Consider the following 19,314-nt stretch of genomic DNA (forward strand, 5'->3'; position numbering starts at 1 on the left):
TCTAGTTTCCACTCAGCCTCATTAGGCAGTGATAAAGGTTCATTTGGATATTTTAATCTTGGCAAGAACCTTGTTTTTGTCAGAAGTAGGACAACCTTACCTGTAAGTCCTTGAATTGTTTGGGTTTGTTGAGTTAGCACTCAAATCACGTTCTTCTGATTCTTCTCCAACACAGTGTGTTGAGTCACCTCACCAGCACCAACATACAAACAACAGAATTTATCATCAGTGAGGTTGCGGTCCTACCTGCACCGCCTGTCGTCCCTGCTGTGCATCTGCCAGCAGCTGGATGGTGATGGCCCGGCAGTCCTGAACGGCGTCTTGCAGGTAAACGAAAGTGTGGCCCATGTGACGGCCCATGCTGCACTCTCTGCAGATAGGCACCGTGCAGGTTTCACAGAAGAACAGAAACACCTGAGAAAACAGGTAGCACACGCATCGTTTCAGCTGTGCATTCAGACATCAACATCAAGCTCAAAGGGGCCAAAGTCTGGGTGCTGACCACAGCAACTCCAGTCTCAGAGGCATGCATCAGAGTTTGAATGTGTGTGAATGTTAGATAGCTATATAGCACTTACATAAAAAAGGAAAAAAAAAAAGTGCTTATATGAATGGGTGAGTGAGGCATATTGTACAAAGCGCTTTGAGTACTTGGGTAGAGTAGAAAAGTGCTATATAAGAACAGTTTAACATAGGGCTTAATGCTACACACATGCTGACACATGAACCTCATCTCCAAATAATAAAATCAAGTCTTCTCTTTCGGATACTGCTAATATGGTTGTGTCTGGCAAAGAAAGCCCCACCCATCTGCTTCTCGAACCGTCGGTTTATGTGGAGCAACCAAACAGAAGAAAGCTGGCTTAAAGGGAGGGCGGGACCTAAAGCAGCTCGTTTTAGAGAGTGGATACAATGAGGGCGATGCACTGAGGTCCAGCGTAAGATAAACGAGTCTGGTTTGACTGGATGACTTCCATCTATGCTGTATTTTGTTTTTTTGCATTTTAAATCGCTACTAGCACGAGCAGCAAATGTTCAGGTGATATGCGTTTTCACGCCTGTTACTGATGGATGTTATTTCTGAAACGGTGCCCGACTCCTCATCTCAACTATAATCTGGATGCAGCGTCGGTGTTGTGTTTTGCTGCTGTGAGTCAACAAAAGGTCGACGGTAAAATGAGACAAGCAGCATGAATAAATTAAGCACCACAATAAGAGTTAGTCCCCCACACACACACACACACACACACACCTAATTTAAGAGAAAAGGCTTTGAATGATAAAGAAGTTATCCATATGCATGTCCTAGCAGGGAGGCTCAAACAGAGCTCAAAACCCCTGAGCGCACTTCTCTTCTTAAACATGGCGGCCAAGAGGCCACCAAAACTCAATCAATACTCAATCTGGAAAGAAGTCTTGGGCTTGTTGAGATTTTAACACAAATATTGCTAATATGCTCCCATGTTTATCAGGATGCACCACATACAGGAGATGAGGTAAAAGCTGCACTGATCATCGTGGACAAAAATGTCCCTCAGGACAGAAATGGAAGATGTCATTTAACCTTTGCTGCTAAACGCTGAGCTTTGCTTTAAACCCTCCTGCTTGAATACCGATCGCTTGTAATGGAGGGCTAATTAAATATGCACAGGGCGTCATATCCCAAAGAGACACCAGATCAGTGGCACCCAATAGCAGGAGACCTGAGTGGATGGGGAGGGGCCTGCAATCAATTCATCAATATTGGCTGTTCCCCTGGGGAGCAGGATAATCTAATAGGACGCACACCTCCCCCTTTATCAGACTTCCTCCTCTTTCTGCCTCTGGCTGTTGGATCCTTTTCTTCTTGTGCTTTTCTTACAATCTCTCCTTCTGTTAACGTCAGTGCTTCACTTCGATCTCGGCACCACTTTGTCACTCAGTGCCTTCCTCTTCCCGGCTTTCCTGTCCCATCCCTCCCCCGATGACTTCTCACAAATTCCAGGAGCACAGGACACACAACAGCGAGGAATGCAGCTGGTTTGGAGAGGAGGGGGTGAGGAGGATGAGGAAGGTGATGTGGGGTGGGGTGGGGTTGAGCGATTGACGAATAGCTGCAAATCAGCAGTACAGGGATCAAACGCAACTCCTCCAAGTGACTACTGCATGACCAGTTATTTAATGAAATCCATGTTTAAGGCGGGTGGGAAAATAATTTTAGATGAAGACTCTTCTTATAATCATTTAGGGTGACAAATAGAGGGAATCAATTCCACTGAACACCTCTATCATCACTAAAGTTTAATATGGGTCATTCAGAAACCAATACCTCAAAGCTGTGTTATTTCAGGCTGCCATTTGTGCATGCTGTAACATGGCCAAGAGAAAAACAACAGGAGTCTTCTTTCACGGTAGCAGATCTTTGCTGCAAGGCCCTTCACACATTTTTAATCCTATCTGCTCCACACATGTCATCAACGGTCCTTGAGGTGAATCATACTCTCTCATACACACAGTGTTGGAGATTACATAACAACACCAGGCCTCTAGGAGCAAGGATCGATATTATTGACTTGCACAGAATACAGTCTCTTTAAGGCAGTGCTCTCTCTCAGCCTGCCTCTGTCTTCAGTACCTCTTTCAGTCTGAGGCAGGTTCTTTCTAGGAGATCGGTTGAAGTGGATTTGCAAGTTTTAAACTGTATAAGGACTGTGTTTTTATTAGAAATAGGAGAATCATGCCTGAGAGTTGTGGCTTTAAGTTAGGACCACAGATTGTACATGAAAGAGAGACACTGCCATCCTGTCGTTGCCCAGAGGTTAAATGCTAACATTTAATGAAACAGTGATGTGTCAAGTTATTTGCAAAGGACGGGGGTATTACACAGTCACTGATTTTAAAATTTAAAGGGGAAAAAAAAAAAAATGTCAAAAATTGAATCTGCCCGAGTCCTTTTACTGCTTGTCTTCCCCCTGCTGTCTCACATTTTTCATGTCTTCTCTCTAATACCCTATATTAATAAAGGTTCAAAATTCTTCCCCTGGAGCTGTTATGGAGGAAACCAGTTTTTGTAAAAGACTATTTACTTTCTTTTTAAAAAGGAGTTTAGTTAAAAAAATAAAAATATTTACAGATGCAGCCCACAGGCTTTTGGACAGTGAGACACTCTGTAATTGTGTTTATGTACCACCACAACTTTGCATTACCTGTTTAGGACTTATGGTCATTTTTAAGTAAACAGTGCCCCAATTTCAGAGGCTCAAAAGTAACTGGCCAATTTATTGATGAGCAGTGTCATGGTCAGGTGAAGCCTGTTCCCTGGTCACCCCATTACAAATTACATAAATATTCTGAGATGACTACAGGTGTTGGACTTGTATTTGAAAGCGTCTGACTAGAACTTCAATTGCCAAATCAAAATAACATTTGCCTCGAGGCGCTTTATAACTGTAAGATAAAGGTTCTACAATAATACAGCAACCTCCAAATAGCAGACACCCCCCTATCAGCAAACACTTGGCAACAGTGGGAAGGAAAAAACATGCTTTTAACGGGAAGAAACCTCTGGTAGAGCCAGGCTAAGAGAGAGGCCATCACTAGGATGGAAAACAAAAAACAAAGCTATCAAAGAGATAGCAAAGCTTTAACAGTCTGCAGACTTTGAAAGACCCAACTGTAACATTCACTTTTCAAACTTAACATGTGCACTGGTGTTGAAAATTGTTAATAGTTGACGCGTCGTTTGAAGCTTTGTAAGATCCCAAAACATGCAGGAATAAGTAGTAGGAATTAAGCGTGTAATAACGGACTGAAACAGAAGATGGCAGCACTGCATGTACAAGGATGCCAGCTGCCGTTAAACCCCGAAAAAGAAGAAGCAGTGTCCGGTATCGTAGCTGTGTCCAAATTCAGGAACCGCATCCTCCTGTGCCCACTTTTGTAGGCCGATTACGTTACAGCGACACGACGAAGACTGTCCAAATTTGAAGACTCCGACAAATGCGCCCTTCATTTTCCGGCTCACTAGAGCCGGTGAGAACACCGGACTCCCGGCAAATAATTTTCAAACCCACCTCCGTCTTTCGCTACTCAGGTTAAACATGATAAAAGTTACTTAGATAACTTAAAAATGTTATTGTTTGGCTTTTTTCAGTATTTTATTTGTTCCTGAGTAAATCGGTTTGTCTGAGATTAAAGTTATAGTTTTTACACAGCTGAATAAACGTCAAGCAGGCAACTGATTATCAGAAGTGTGAGATGCTCGAGAATATACTCCGGTGTCCTGTTATATTTTAGATAGCAAGGAGCACACGGCTGAGTTTATTAAATTCCACCGAAACAATCTGCAAATGTCATTAAAATTTAATAAACTACCATCTTGTCTTTATTTTTAGCTAGCACATACCTTAAACACTTAAAGCTGTAAGCTAATGATAGTTATATAAGAGCAGATGCTGCTGGTGCAATAAGCTGTACGTTTTACGTCCAATGGATGCATGATCTGATTAGTCGACTAATCGCAAAAATAATCAATGACTAGTCGACTATCAAAATAATCGTTTGTGGCAGCCCTAGAGACAATTCTGACATGTCCAAAATATTGTAGATGTCACATCAGGCAGCACCATGTGCTTGCCATGAAGAAATGAGAACAACATGAAAAGATGTGAAATGTGGGTAATGCCATCAAAGTTGTAAATTCCACAGAGAACAGCCTGGAGGGGAGGCCTCGAGGCAGAGCAGACTCACCAACATTATTTATTACACACTAATGCGTGGCACGAGCAAAGGCTTCAGGCAGAGGGACATTCTGCTCGTCTACATCCAAAAGGCATGGTGACACAGAGGGTCAAGTACCAATCACGTCCAGACTGCTGGATCTTTGCACACTTTTATTGCTTGAATGTTATTTTGCTCCTATACCTTCTTGGTTCTTCTGCATTCGGCTCCACAGTTCACAAAAGCCTTGTGCTGTAATGAGAATGTTAAATGAAATGACGATTTCATGAAAATGGTAAACACCTTAGCTAACACATCATAAATACTATTATTGGGTAATTCATAATAGCAAAAGGACTAACATCAATACGTGTTAATATTAGCCATTTAATCATTAAACAACTTTAACTTTTTAACATTTATGATAACCTATGTTTACCACTTTAATGTTGTTCAAACAGGAGGTCTGACCCCTGAAATTTGCCCCAAAATCATTGTTCAGTGTTGTGAACTTCAATTTTAGCTGTTAGTATTGCTAACAGCAACAGAGGCAATCGTGGCTCAAAGAGTTGGCAGTTCGTCTTGTAACCGGAAGGTTGCCGGTTCGAGCTCGGACAGTCTCGGTCGTTGTGTCCTTGGGCAAGACACTTCACCTGCCGCCTACTGGTGAAGGCCAGAGGGGCCGATGGCGCAATATGGCAGCCTCGCCTCTGTCAGTCTGCCCCAGGGCAGCTGTGGCTACACCTGTAGCTTGCCTCCACCAGTGTGTGAATGTGAGAGTGAATGAATAGTGGAATTGTAAAGCGCTTTTCGAGACCCTCAAAGCGCTATATAAATGCAATCCATTATTATTATTATTATTATTACTGTATGAAATGTAGGCATCCTAAATCTTAAAATTATAAAACTAAAAACAAAGAGGAGAAGCTGGAGAGGAAGAGGAGTAAACAGAAACTGATTCAATGACAAAAATAAATACATAAAAAAAATTTAGTGTTGATCTTTGTAACCTCAAAATCATGAATTGATTAATACACTGATGAGTTAGGGTGTGCATTTTCACCCGAATCTGACGTTGTGTTGCATTTTTGTCTTTTTAAATAAATGCCAATAGTTTCACGCCGCAGCACCGTCACAAAGCAAAAAGGTTAACTCCTGAGGGAAATAACAGCGATGCACAATGGCTGCAAGTTCCCCGTATTTGTATTCACACAGCAGCAGGATCAATCCTGTTTCCCCTTTCCCACCATGCAATGCACTGGGAATGTGGGGGGGGGGGGGGGGGGGGGGGGGCACAAACTTCAATAGCCAATTTAAAAAAAAAAAAAAAAAAAAAAATCACTGCATGCAGCATGCATGCGCTCCCTGCGTGCACAGCCGAGTGGGGGGAAGGGACGAGGGCCATGTAATGTCACACAGTGGTGCCACAGAAACAGGGCTGCTTGGGAAACTGAAAACAAGTTTGCTCAAAAAACAAAACAAAAAACTAATCGCGCACGCATTGCAGCAGTGAATTTCTACAGCTGCCCACTGGTACCAGACAATGAATAGACGTTAACCTGCTGGATTACTTTTACAAAGCATAGTAGTGTCAATAAAGCAGTTTACCATCACATCATTTGACCAGCCCGCAACACGCTTTATCCACAAACCAACACAAGAAAAAAAAAAAAAAAAACCTGAGTTTTTCCTGCTGCCAAGATTGCCGGGCAGAGACACTTGGATATCTGTAAACTTACGGCTTAATTCAGCTTGTTACCAGTTAAGAGACTCTTGTTAACACGACCTTTAAACTAGATTGAGATTTGAAAAGGAAAAAAATTGTAAGAATTTATTAAATTGCACAAAAAACCAAGCAATTTTCAGACCTGGCAACCATATTTCTGTCAGCCCCTACAAAGCACTTATGTTTGACAGCTGAAATTTGTAGGTATTTGTCTACAAAGGGTGACTGTCTATGTAGACACTTTGTATATCAGAACCTCGTCTCCTCCAAAGCCGACTCAATGATCAACAGCAGCACAAGCAGAAGATTGTTGTCTCCAATGTTGTTGACAGTAAGCAGCTCCAGCATCTAGAAGGCCGACTCACAGCCCTGCTAGCAACTGCATGTCCGCATGTGCAGCCTCCTCTAATTTGTACAAATACTATCATTTTAAACTCAACTGAAGTAAATTGAAGTAAGCTGAAGCCAGCAAGATTTAGCAAGTTTACACTTTAATTTCATAATTTTAAAAAACAGCTGTGATCCAAACGCGTTTCCTCCTGTATTTTATTTTTCCACCAACAGTGTGTAAGAGCTCTGTGAGAAAACTCATGAACATTTTAACCCAGAATGAATCTGTTTAAAGTTGAATTCATTTAAAACATCTTTTAAATGGAAATGGTTTCCAAAGTTCAAAAAGTGACGCATGAGTACAACAGGACTTGCTTGAATCATTTAAATAGAGACCTTCTGTTAATCTGTGTCATCGCCTCAGGTCTCTGTGCTCTTTTCTTTAACTGCCTGTCAACACAAAGACAGAAAAGGTCAGAGCGAAAAGGAAAATTCCTAGAAGCTGATGTCACATGTCAGTGTGAATTTGTGAAAGGCAGTTTTATTCACCAGTGGAAAAAATAAAGCTTCAAGTAACCAAGTGATTAAGTAACTCACTTTATGTAATTACTATACTCAGACTGCTCATCTCTTTTTTGAAGACAACAACAAAACTTCAAACACTGCTTTTAAAGATAGTTATACTGGACTTCACTTGAAAGATGTTTTTATGTAAAACAAAGTTCAGCAATAAATATATTTCACACAATCACAAAGAGGCAAAAAAAGCTAAATAAATACTGTTGTTATCATTTTTAGAAAGTGTGTCGGTTTTAAACTTCCAAACACTTGATTACCAGTCCAGAATTGCAGCACACCCCATTGCAACACTTCAGGCAGGAGCAGACGTCAGGACATAAGGTTAAGCATGTGCACGTACACACACGAAACCTTCCTTTACTAAGACATGACTTAGAGGCCACAATGTGAAGTGCAAAAAAAAAGCTGTCTCAGCTACAGCAGAGGTCCTTTTTCTTCAAACAGGCTGTTACACCAGGCAGATTTTATGCATCAGTCATCCTTCAGTGAGCAAACTAACTTCAGCATGTGCTGGAGTTAAATTAGAAAACTAGAGGAAGATCAGCAGAGTTACTCCACTTATGAAAGCCTAACCAGCCAGCATCAGCACTAAGCCACTTTGGTATGTTCGGGCTGGATAATCTGAGGAATAACTGATCCTAACATTCCCAGCAATCCTTGGAAAGCCATCTGGCAGACAAAGGTCCTTCGATGCAAATCACAGACACCTACTCTTATCTTTTGAGAAAACGCTCTGCATATCTTGTTCACAAAGTTTCTCCCTCCCCTCTTTGTTCCCACCATTGCTCTCTCTCTCTCTCTCTCTCCTCTCCTCATTCTCAACACCTCGCCCCCACCCCCACCGGCCGCTGCTCCGCCCTCTTGTGGCAACCCCCGTTGGCTCGCTGCCACGAACACAACATGCACAGGGACACTCCTGCCGATGTTTTGAAACTTAGCCAGCTACAACACGCGGAGGGCGGTGGCTGTAATACAACGATCTGATTGGACAGCCCCGCTGAAGGAAAAACCCACAGTCAGCTGGCCTCCTTTGCATGGACAGCATGTGAGTGATTGTGATGCGCTCACTGGAGCAGTGAAGTTTAAAAATAAATAAATAAATAAACTGAAGTAATGACACAGAGACGGGGCAGATAAAAGGAATAATCGCAACAATACAATTATGAAACGCAAGCCGGCAGAAAAGAGGAATTAAATGAATAGGATGTAATGTGCAGCAGCGTTCTGCCTAATAAACAACCCACATGCTCCATGAGCCTCAGCTCGTCACAGCCACCTCTTCCCCTCTTTTTCTTAATATAAGGCTTCAACTGTTATCTTGCAAGCTCATTTGCTGGAAAATATTCACAACGTATTTAATAAACTCTGACACTGGTTACAAAAACACAATGTTCACAGTCAGCCCGCCATCCTAGCTGTTATTCAGCATTTACTTTCTGTACTTTTGTAGCCAGTTCTCTGCACATTACTTATGCTCTGATGTTGCCACCTTTCTTTGCAGTCACCCTTCTTTGGTCTCACGTCCATCATCTGATTTGTCACACACCACAACATCAGCCCTGAAAGCTGAGAGATTCATTGTGAGTGAGGCTGCAAATAATGTCACAAAGTGAAGTGGCAGTAAGACCTGAAGTGTGAGTTGCATCAAAAACTGGTGCACGTGTTCCTCAAGCACAGAGCCATCACTCAAAAACTGAAGAAGCCCTAGCAATCACCACAAATCAGGCAATTAGCTACTCTTACGTATGAAAGGCTAAGATACTAATACAGACTAGCCCAAAACTAATATTATGAAGGAAGGATTAAGACTTATTTTTCTATTTTCTTTTAAAGCTACAGCTTCCCTGCTACACATATTCTTAATATAAAACATTCAAATGACTGAAAGAAAGTCTTGGGTTATTCTGAATGTTTGTGGGGGTTTTTTTCTTAAGTTCTCTTAATTTTTACAACTAATGTGTATATCAGCTTTTTTCTAACTTATTGGAAAAAGAAAGCACGTTAGTCACTGGTCAAATCCAGTTGGTACAGTACAAAGATTACTTCTTCATGTTAGCGTTGCTTCTGTTTTGGAGGCATGGAGGAGGAGGACACTTAACATCTTAATGATTAATAAACGTTCTCTTTTGTTGGAAGAGGAAACCTTTAATGTTGGAATGTGAGCCAGAGTAAGTAGCAAATGTGATTGGTTTGCCTTTTGTGTTGAACAACTCAGCGTTATCACACAGTGTTTCACTTGCACAAATGTGCAATCTTTCAGAAAAAGCAGGTCATGGAAAACACATCCAAAAGTAACAACAAAGCATGCAAACTACCGCAACTGCATCAAACACCTGCTTAAAGCCTAAAGACTAAATAAAGTGAGGTGGACAAATTATGACTGGAAGCTGTGCAGTGTTACCCAAATAAAGTCAAATGTGTTAACAACACAATCCCACCGAGTGAGGTCAAATAATGGCCAATTAAAACCCCATTTGGACATAGCCACGGAGGAGGAAGTGGCAGGCTCCAGGTTTTGAATGGGTTTTAAATCCAGTTGTCAGAGAGAATGTGATAAATGCCTTCCTTTCTATCCATTAAATTTATATGGCCCAAAGTCCTCGAATGGACTTCAAAGTCAACACACACACACTTCCCTTTAGCCTACATGAAACACAGTCACAACACACAGGAAACAAGGAATGCTTTCTAATTACTAGGCACATGTTGCACATTAAAACTCTGGAAGTCCAACTTCATATAATCCAACTCTGGTGGCTGTGTGGAAACACACACAGAAACACTAAAATCCTCTTCAGAGGATAACTACCTACAGATGGGAGATGCTCTTGGATGAAAATGCTGCTGCCACACTCGTACAGATACTTTGAGTGATGAAAAGAAATCACTCGCTCCTCAACAGCAACAGCTGCTACATCACGCCGAGGAGACTTTCTGCATCTATAATGGTCATCGTCTCTGACACAGAACAGAGTGCTGATGAGAAAGACAGGAGTCGACAGAGGAAATACCCGGTGTGTGTGTGAGTGAGAGAGAGGGGGGAGAAAGAGAACCCAGGAGGTATAAACTCAAGTTACAGGAATTCCTCTGGCCTTGTATCAGCGTCAGTGTTGGGTTAGGTTTCCTTACAAACATTCTGTGTTAGCGAGCTCTGGGAGAGGGGGGAGTAGCGCTCAGGATCACAGAGCAGAGCATGCATGTGTTTTAAGTGACCACATTCCTTGGCAGAACATGACAATGGTTCAGTAAAGTTTAACAAATAAAAGCCTGACAAACGCTCCTCACCAGTACTGACTTTAAATCCTGACCCAACTGGTCCCTGAGCAGATACGAGAGCACCGTCAAAGTAATTAGTTCAACTTCACCTCATCCTCATACCGCTGCACAATTTAGGTACTCACTGCCCAGCATCCACTTTGTGCCTGCTCTCAGGCTGCTCCACCAACCCCCGAGACTATTTGGGCGTGTGCTGCTGAAAAACCACGCACGTGCACAACCACCCACGTAGCTATGGCGACAACAATTTAATTTGAAGCACAGGGTGACATTCTGTGGGATTATCATACCATTATCCCTCTCTCAGACCAGGATCCATATGTATTTGGGTATTGGAGGGTGACACCACAGCAAGCAGAGGGCACTCCTTCGATGTAATCCAATTTTCCATTGCTGCTTCACACTAACACACAGACGCAGCGTGGGACACTCTCTGCACAGTCCAGATTAGGAGCAGGGGCATTTATGCTGCTAAAGTAGACCAACATATTCACTTGGCCGTCGTCTATAGTGCAGCAATACCAGCTCTCCAGCCAGAAGCATTAAGAGCAATTTAAAACTCAAGTTTTAAAGTTAGATTTCTTTTAGAGGAAGAGAATAAAGTCATAGAAAGCTTCAGCCATAAAAAAAGAACTCTGGATGACCACAGTTCATTAACCCAAGTTTCTCCACCATCTTCTTGACAAGAGGATAGCATACACAAAGTCACAAATTTAAATCTTTACATCCTCATTTCGCATTTTATTTTTTTTTCCTCATAAATCAATCAATATCAGCATGCTGCAGCATTTGCGAGCAAAAAGTTGATGGACATTACTGATGCAGTAACAGTGAAAGAACAGAGCTGGTTAAAAAGCTTCACCCAAGATATGACCTCCCAGGCAGAAAATATTCATATATCAGTGCATTCCTGACTGGTAACAAGATTGTGTTCTTTTAGCTGTGGAACAGCCATGTTGTACTTTTATTTGAGGTTTTCAGCCAGAACACTACAACTACAGGCGTAGTTGACAGTGCTGTGTCACTGGATATAATGCTGAGTCACTACTATTGCAATGTGATACTGCTGTTGGCACTGTTTGAGAAGATTCACACCTCAAATTAGACGGTGTGTCATCAGCACCTGAAGCTACCTGGAAAAGGAGGATGGAAAGTGCTCTTGATTTGCTCACACTCACAAGTGCTGCTGCCTGCAAACATGAATAAAATGATATTCCCTTTTTTTTTTTTTTACATTTTAAATGATAACTAAATTTAAATAAAATGTTAATATTACCACATGTTTTCTTGAAATGTGGAATATCTGCAGTGCAAACCAGTTAACATTAGCCATTTGACGATTGATCAGTATCGTCATTTATAACAGCCGGTAGAAGTCAAGAAGAGTCGAGAGAAACACCCTTCAGCAATGTTGTGACAGTTGACGTACAGAAGGTGCTCTTCAACTTCCTTATTGGACACATGCTTTTGGAACGCCACAAAGCGCCTTTTAAATTACAACCTACTCAGATCGACTCTTTTTCCATAACAATCGAGTACCACATGCATAATGTGCGTGGTCGTCATCATAGTAATGCAGCCGAGCGTCCTGTGATGCAATTAATATGTAACGCGAACGCGACAACAAAGGTGGACATCAAGGCGATGATATATCTGCTGCTCAGTCTGTGGCTTTTTGTCACTGTGGTGTTGTTTTTGTAGCCATTTCCCTTGTTGCCAGATTTCAAAAAAAGCTGTTTTGATTTTTGTGAACAATTCTTAGCGAGTATGCATGGACCGGTCTATCACATCTTATACTGTGTGGCCAGTTTCCTTTACGGCCTACAGAGCTTTGTCTCCCATCCACAACTCTTCACTGGCAATTCCACCAGTTGGAAATCAATCAAATCCAAGCTGTAGCCAAAATACCTTAAACGAGTCATCTGTAGATTAAACCAGTAGGGTAAATATGCAAACGGCAAGAAAACTCAAGCCAGAGCAAATTAAGATTCATTATACGGATTCTTTAAAGGGGGAGAGGGGTGGCTTTCTCCATTACAGCTAATGAGGTTAAATATGAGTGAGGGTTTCAGCACGTCTCTCCAACACCATCACATCTTTTCTTACAATGCTTGAAGAGGCTGAAAAACCTGATCATGCACAGAGTATCAACAGACAGGATTCCCACTGCACGTCAGCAGCTGCCAGTACAAACAGTCGAAATAAGAAGCATCAGCTGCTTACAATTAACACCAAACCTTTACACGTCTGCAGACTGCACTGCATCATTTCTTTTAGTGTTTCTCCAAACCAAACCGCTGCCTGAACCAGTGTTCTTCAGAATGTTTTCTGGGGGAGTTTGGAAGTTCAGCACATATTATCAGAAGTCCTTCTGGAGTCAAGTTTTGCCTCTTAATGGCCATCTTGAATCTCAGAACAGCTCAAAACAGTACCTCAGTGGGCTTGCTTAACTCTTCAGATGGAACAGCTCCTAGAAAAACTCTTGAGGGCCCTCGCAGACCAAGCCAGCCTCGAAGAACTAGCCCAGGCAAAAGCCGCACATAACACCTCTCGACTTCTGCTAAGAGTTACACCTGAATACACACAGAGCCTACAGCTGATGGCCAGCTGAACGCCAGACAAACATGAATATCTGGATTTACATGAGAGGGAGCAACTAGTCAGAATATATTCTGCAGACGGTCAAGCAGAAAACCTTTATTGCTCTAGTACATGTCTATTTATAAAGGATAATTCAAATATAGAGCCCCGTGATCAGTAACTAGCTCCCATGATGCACACAATTACAGTACATAAACATCTGATTAAAACTTTGCTGTATAAGAGTATTGAGAGGCCTTTACATTCTCATACCCAGAACTGTACGAGACTATATGTGGTTTATGAAGAAGCTATACTGACTCACTGTGCACAAGTGAAGCCGTAAATGTCAGTAACTGGATGACAGAAAAAAAGATGTGAAATTTATCACTTCAGCGATTACATCAAATTATCTCCTATTGATACTTTGTTGCCAGATATTAAAATCATGTTGTCACTCTTAAAAGGTTTCCAACTCTTAATAGATCAGCAATGATAATATGGAGCAAAGAAACCAATCCCCTACCTCAGACAACCTAAGAAATTGTCTTTCAAATGGGTTTCGTGTAAACTATAAGGCAGACTAGTATACAGGATTTAGTATAACACAAGAAACTGATTTTGATGAAAAACGACCAACTATAAAAAAGCTAAAATTGTTTCTCCCGTCAGTCAGAAAGACTAGGCAGTTGATGAAAGTTTAAGATATGATAGACACAGTCCTGGATGCTGGACAATGTCTCAGCTTTCTCAGTGCTTGCAGGCAAAGAAAGACTCGCCTGCTCCTGTGTCATTCCCTCCCCCAGGGCTGAAGCTCTGAGTAAGTGAATGGGAAATGAAGCCCTTACTGGAAAACTGAACCCACCTACTTACTGGCAATGGACAGGGGGTATGCGGGGGTAGGGGTTATTCTAATAAAAAATAAAAAAAAATAAAACTAAAAAAAAAAAAAAAAAACTTAAATTGGAAAATTAAATTGGAAATTTGAACTGGGCTTTAGTGATTAGTTGGGTTACGTTTTTAAACACTGCCCCATTTACTTAAATTTCACACATTTTAACGAACACCGGGTAACTGAACCCCACTCACGCCAGTAAACAGCTAAAAGTAAAGCAAGAGGAAGCTGAGCTAAACAGCGCTAATGGCGGGGAGGCAAAGTCATTAAACTGATACTTTACTTGGGAGACATTACCTGTGTTGTTACATTATTGTTGGCAAAATTAAATGGCAACATTTGACTTTCCTAACATCTGTTTCAAACAGAGAGGGTTAAGGCTGTTTGTTCTCTTTTTTACCCTTCACAAGCCTCCGCCTTGTGGGTGCTTTAAGGCTGAGCACTTAACACACCCTGAGAAGTTTTTGAGCACTAATGACAGGCTTTCCCCTTAGGTATCTGGGGGGCCTCAGGCACAGCACGTAGAGGGTGAGCATTTTCAGGCTGTTTTTTCAATCATCTGTGACAGCCACCATTTCTCCCTGCTTGTCATGGATTTATTTCCTGTGACACACTAACACACAGCACAGGAGCCTTCATCACCTCCGGCAAATAAAACTGGGCTAACCACCCTAATGCTCCAAAGGCACCAACAGCACAAATACAGCTGATACGTGCAGGTCATTGGCTCAAATTAGGCAAGCCGAGAACTGGGAAAACAGCCACACCCCTAACTTTAAGCCTTAGCAAATTCTAAATATCCCCCTCCTACATTTGTTATTAAGGGTTAAACCACTCATAGAGACCAAACATGTGTTTTAAGCCAGACTATAAACAGGTTTATATTTGCTTTAAATGCATTTTAACATGAGACTCTATGAAGAGAGACTTATTTTTGGAGCTGGCCTCAAATGGCCAATCAAGGAACTGCAGTTGGGTTTTTCGTGTGTGAAATGATGGTAGATTTGTGTGTGTTTTGCTCATAAAAAGGTTCATCTTGGAAACAATGGAAACAACAGTCCCCAATGCATTTCTGTTCTTATATTTCTGTTCTTATACTCACAATTAGGGGCCAATAACTATAGAGATTGACAGACCACGTGACTTTCGCGCATTGCATGCCGGGAACTCGTGGCAAAACAATCCAAGTACCGCATCAAATGCGAGCATTTGCAGCACCGCAAAACGTTCATTCTCCGGTTCCAATACCTTCTTGCTTTTTCTTTGCTCCCCAAAAAAGTTATGTACAAAACGAAGAAGAGCAACAATGCCGGTCCGTACAAAGACAGACTTGATGAAAAGTCAAAGAAAGACACGAGGAAAAAAAAAAAAGAAAAAAATCAAAGGAGTGAAAGGGTTAGACCCTTACGAGCACACAGAGTGGACAAAATACGTTAGCGTGCTGCCCAACTTTCACCACGCTAATTATACGGTTCTTGGAGTGAGTGCATACACTCATGAAGTTTAGTAACTTCAGGTCACTGCAACAAGCCCAGGTACAGTTTACCGACGGATGGGTACAGGACCTTGAAATGCACCATGTAGAACGAAAGACCATTTTCATTTCATTTTCATTTATTTATTTAACACTTGGTACAACAAATCAAACAAACCAACCACACTTTCTATCAATAAAGCACTACAACCATGTGTGAAAAGGAGCAGGAAGAAGAAAATATTCTTATTAAACCCTGCCCCCTATCTACATTCCAACTTATATTACAAGTGGGCACCAAAAATCAGGGAAAAAACTAATATTAACATTTATCTCCGGTCCTAACCCAAACCAAATGACCAATTTACAATCAGAATATACCACTCCACATAGTAACAAGGAGAAAATAAAATTAAAATAAATAAAACAAAAAATTATAATGGATCCATTTTCAATGAACTCCAATTTCATTCGCATTCTTCATATTGAGTTATCGTTTTAAGCATGTAACACTTTTTAAAACAATGTAAACTTATACAATTCTTTAAATTATAATGAAGAGAGTTCCACAGTCGTATACCCCTAACCGTTGGACTCATTAATCTTTGTGTAGTCCTAGCTAACTGTATAATTTTAATAATTTTGATTTTATAAATAATTTATTTGTATGTTCTCTATATTTAACATTATGAATCATTCATATCACTTTCTTCTGTAATAAGTTTAGAGGTTTTATAGTATTCTCATATGTTTTCCCCCAAACTGCAACACAGTAACTAAAATATGAGAAAAACAATGAAAAATATAAAATGCGCATTGTTTTATAATCTAATAAATCTCTTACATTTCCCAAAATATAAATGCTTTTAACCATCTTCTTTCTAATATAGTCAATATGTGATTTCCACGTCAAATTTTCATCTACTATTACACCCAAAAAACGAAATTCAGTAACTCTTTCAATCAATTCTCCATCAATGGACATAATGACTTCATCCTCCTTTAGACGATTGCCAAATATCATGAATTTTGTTTTTGTCAGATTCAAAGATAATTTATTTACATCAAACCATTTTTTAATCTTAACATCTCAGAAGTCATAATTTCAACCAAATCTTTCAAATTCTCTCCAGAGCAATAAAAATTTGTGTCATCTGCAAATAAAATAGAATTTAACCTTTTTGATACGTCACAGATATCATTAATATATAAATATATAAGTTTAGGTCCCAAAATTGAACCTTGAGGAACGCCACATACAATCTTCAATCTTTCAGAGGTATTGCTGAGATAATGTACATATTGCAACCTATTTTCTAAATAACTCCTTAACCAATTCAATGCCACTCCTCTCACACCACAGTTATACAATTTAGAAATCAAAATAGAATGTTGTAACGTATCAAAAGCTTTTTTTTAAATCAACAAATACCCCCACTGTATATTTATTATTATTATTATGGGTTGCAGATGAAATATCGTCAATGAAAGTCAACAATGCTAATGCCGTTGATCTATTTTTACGAAATCAAAATTGATTTTCATTTATTAGTTGATATTTTTCAATAAAACTATCAAGTCTTTGCGCAAAGAGTTTTTCAAGCACTTTTGAAAACTGTGACAAAAGAGACACTGGCCTATAATTGTTAAAACTATGCTTATCTCCTGATTTATATAAGGGTATCACTTTTGCCACTTTCATTCGATCAGGAAATACTCCTGATTGTAGCGAAAGATTAAAAATATAGCAAAGAGGAATCCTTATACAATCTAAAGTCTTTTTAATTATAACCATGTCTATACCATCACAGTCAGTAGATTTTTTATTTTTAAAATTTTCTACAATTGCTACCATTTCTTTTATGGTAATATCAGCCAAGAATATGGAATTAACCATTCTATTATCTCCTTTCCAGGCTTCCTCATATTCTGGATCGTCATTTTTCCTAATTAAATTTGCTAAAGTAGGTCCAACATTTACAAAAAAGGAATTGAATTTGTTTACTACTTCAGTCTTGTCTTTGACAACTTGATTATTCTTAATAAAATAATTAGGCCGATCTAAGGGTGTGTTCTTGTTACCCAATACCTCCTTAAAAATATTCCAAATGCCCTTAATATTATTCTTGTTTTCCTGAAAAGGTTTTTTATAGTAGTCTTTCTTGGCTTTCCTCAATATTAATACCAACTTATTTTTATAAACTTTATATTTCATTTCCGCATTCTTTGTTCTATGTGTTATATAATCCCTATATAAATTATTTTTCTTTTTACACGCATTTGCAAGACCCTTAGTTATCCAAGGTTTCATATTCTTATTCTTTTTCTTATGCTTAAATGCTACCAATGGACAATCATCGTACGTATCATAAGTTTACCAGTCTCACAAATCGTCTTCATAAATACACATTCGTTAACAGTTTATTAATGGGAACTTTGAGCTAAACAGTAATTAATTAATAGTGGAAATACCTTCTGGTACGCGTTACAGATATGTAGCAGTGACAATAATATTGTATGCTGTAATCGTACTGGGCAATTAGTGATACAAAAAACCTGTTTTATCCTGTGAATAAAAGTATATGTTTTTGTCAATGTACCATAATAACAGAAGCGAAACCCAATATTGTGTCAAGACAATTTACTATTTATGCACAATAAACACAGGAGCATAGCGCGACAATTTCTGTTCAGCGCCAGACTTGCTTGTAACCTATATCACCAATTATGTTAAGAAAAATGACGTATTAACTGCTAAAAAACACTGACCTTTGTGGAAATGCTTGGAGCAGACTAACCTGTGAGCTGGAGTGTTATGGGACGTTATATTTGGTCGTTGAATGGCTGCAATCCAGGCCATCCGTCGGCTCTTTGTTACTTCGGAAACATGGCTCGAACAATTTCTCTTCAACGACGTAATCCGATAACAATTGATCTCTTTACCCGTCGGCTTCCCGTGGCTGACATGCGACCGCTAGTTAATAATACAACAGCTTCTTGCCATTTTTTGTTTCTTTTTATCGCTGTGTAACCAATTTCAATTGAAAGCCTGCGTGCGCTAGTACCTCTTGCCATGAGTTCCCAGAATCCTTTGCGGTTTTACCCCTGAATTACGTCACATTTTCAATCTCTATTGGCCGATACTGGCCTTATAGACCGATATTGACAAATAACCTTTACTGATGTTACCTGCATCACATCAATCCCATATTAGTTAAAACTTGTCTCATGGCAAGTTCAAACCATAAAACAAGTCAATTACTTTTGTTATTTAACAAAAATCAGCAACAAATGACGACAAAAACAAAGATAAAAAGACATCACCATCACCTTCTGGCTGATGGTGATGACAATTTGCTTCAGTTTAGAACAAAGCAAATAGCCGTCTGGTCATGAAAGGGCACATTTTCATAAAGTCAAACCCTTTATTTCTCAGCGTTGTATTCTCAGTGTGCACAGCGAGCCTTAAGTCATTGCAAGGTTCTGTTAACAATGAATGGCATCCTGCGGCGTCTACAGCGTTTAACTGCTGGGACAAGGCTACACATGCTGCTGCAACTTAAAAGATTGATGTGCAACCCACGTCTGTTATTGGTTATGTGAAAAAGTTAGCTCTGCTTTAACATTTGCAGTCTATTATTCTGTTTGATTAAGTGACTTACTAGAATGCAGGTAAATGTACCGGGTGATATTCTGCACTGGTCTGCATCTGCTGACCACTCTCGATCAACCGGTTTGCTGACCTGCTCGGGCAAA

General features: G+C 40.1%; 1 protein-coding gene across 1 annotated transcript in view; it reads right to left on the reverse strand.

Moving 5' to 3' along the window:
• Nucleotides 1–19,314, reverse strand: part of trim71 (tripartite motif containing 71, E3 ubiquitin protein ligase) — a 34,553-nt gene that overhangs the window by 12,657 nt on the left and 2,582 nt on the right. Inside the window, exon 2 of the mRNA XM_004574338.4 lies at nucleotides 247–414. Within this exon, the coding sequence (XP_004574395.2) occupies nucleotides 247–414 (168 nt within the window). The remainder of the gene's footprint in view (nucleotides 1–246; nucleotides 415–19,314) is intronic.

Source organism: Maylandia zebra, linkage group LG22, assembly GCF_041146795.1.
Source record: "Maylandia zebra isolate NMK-2024a linkage group LG22, Mzebra_GT3a, whole genome shotgun sequence".
Lineage (NCBI taxonomy): Eukaryota > Metazoa > Chordata > Actinopteri > Cichliformes > Cichlidae > Maylandia > Maylandia zebra.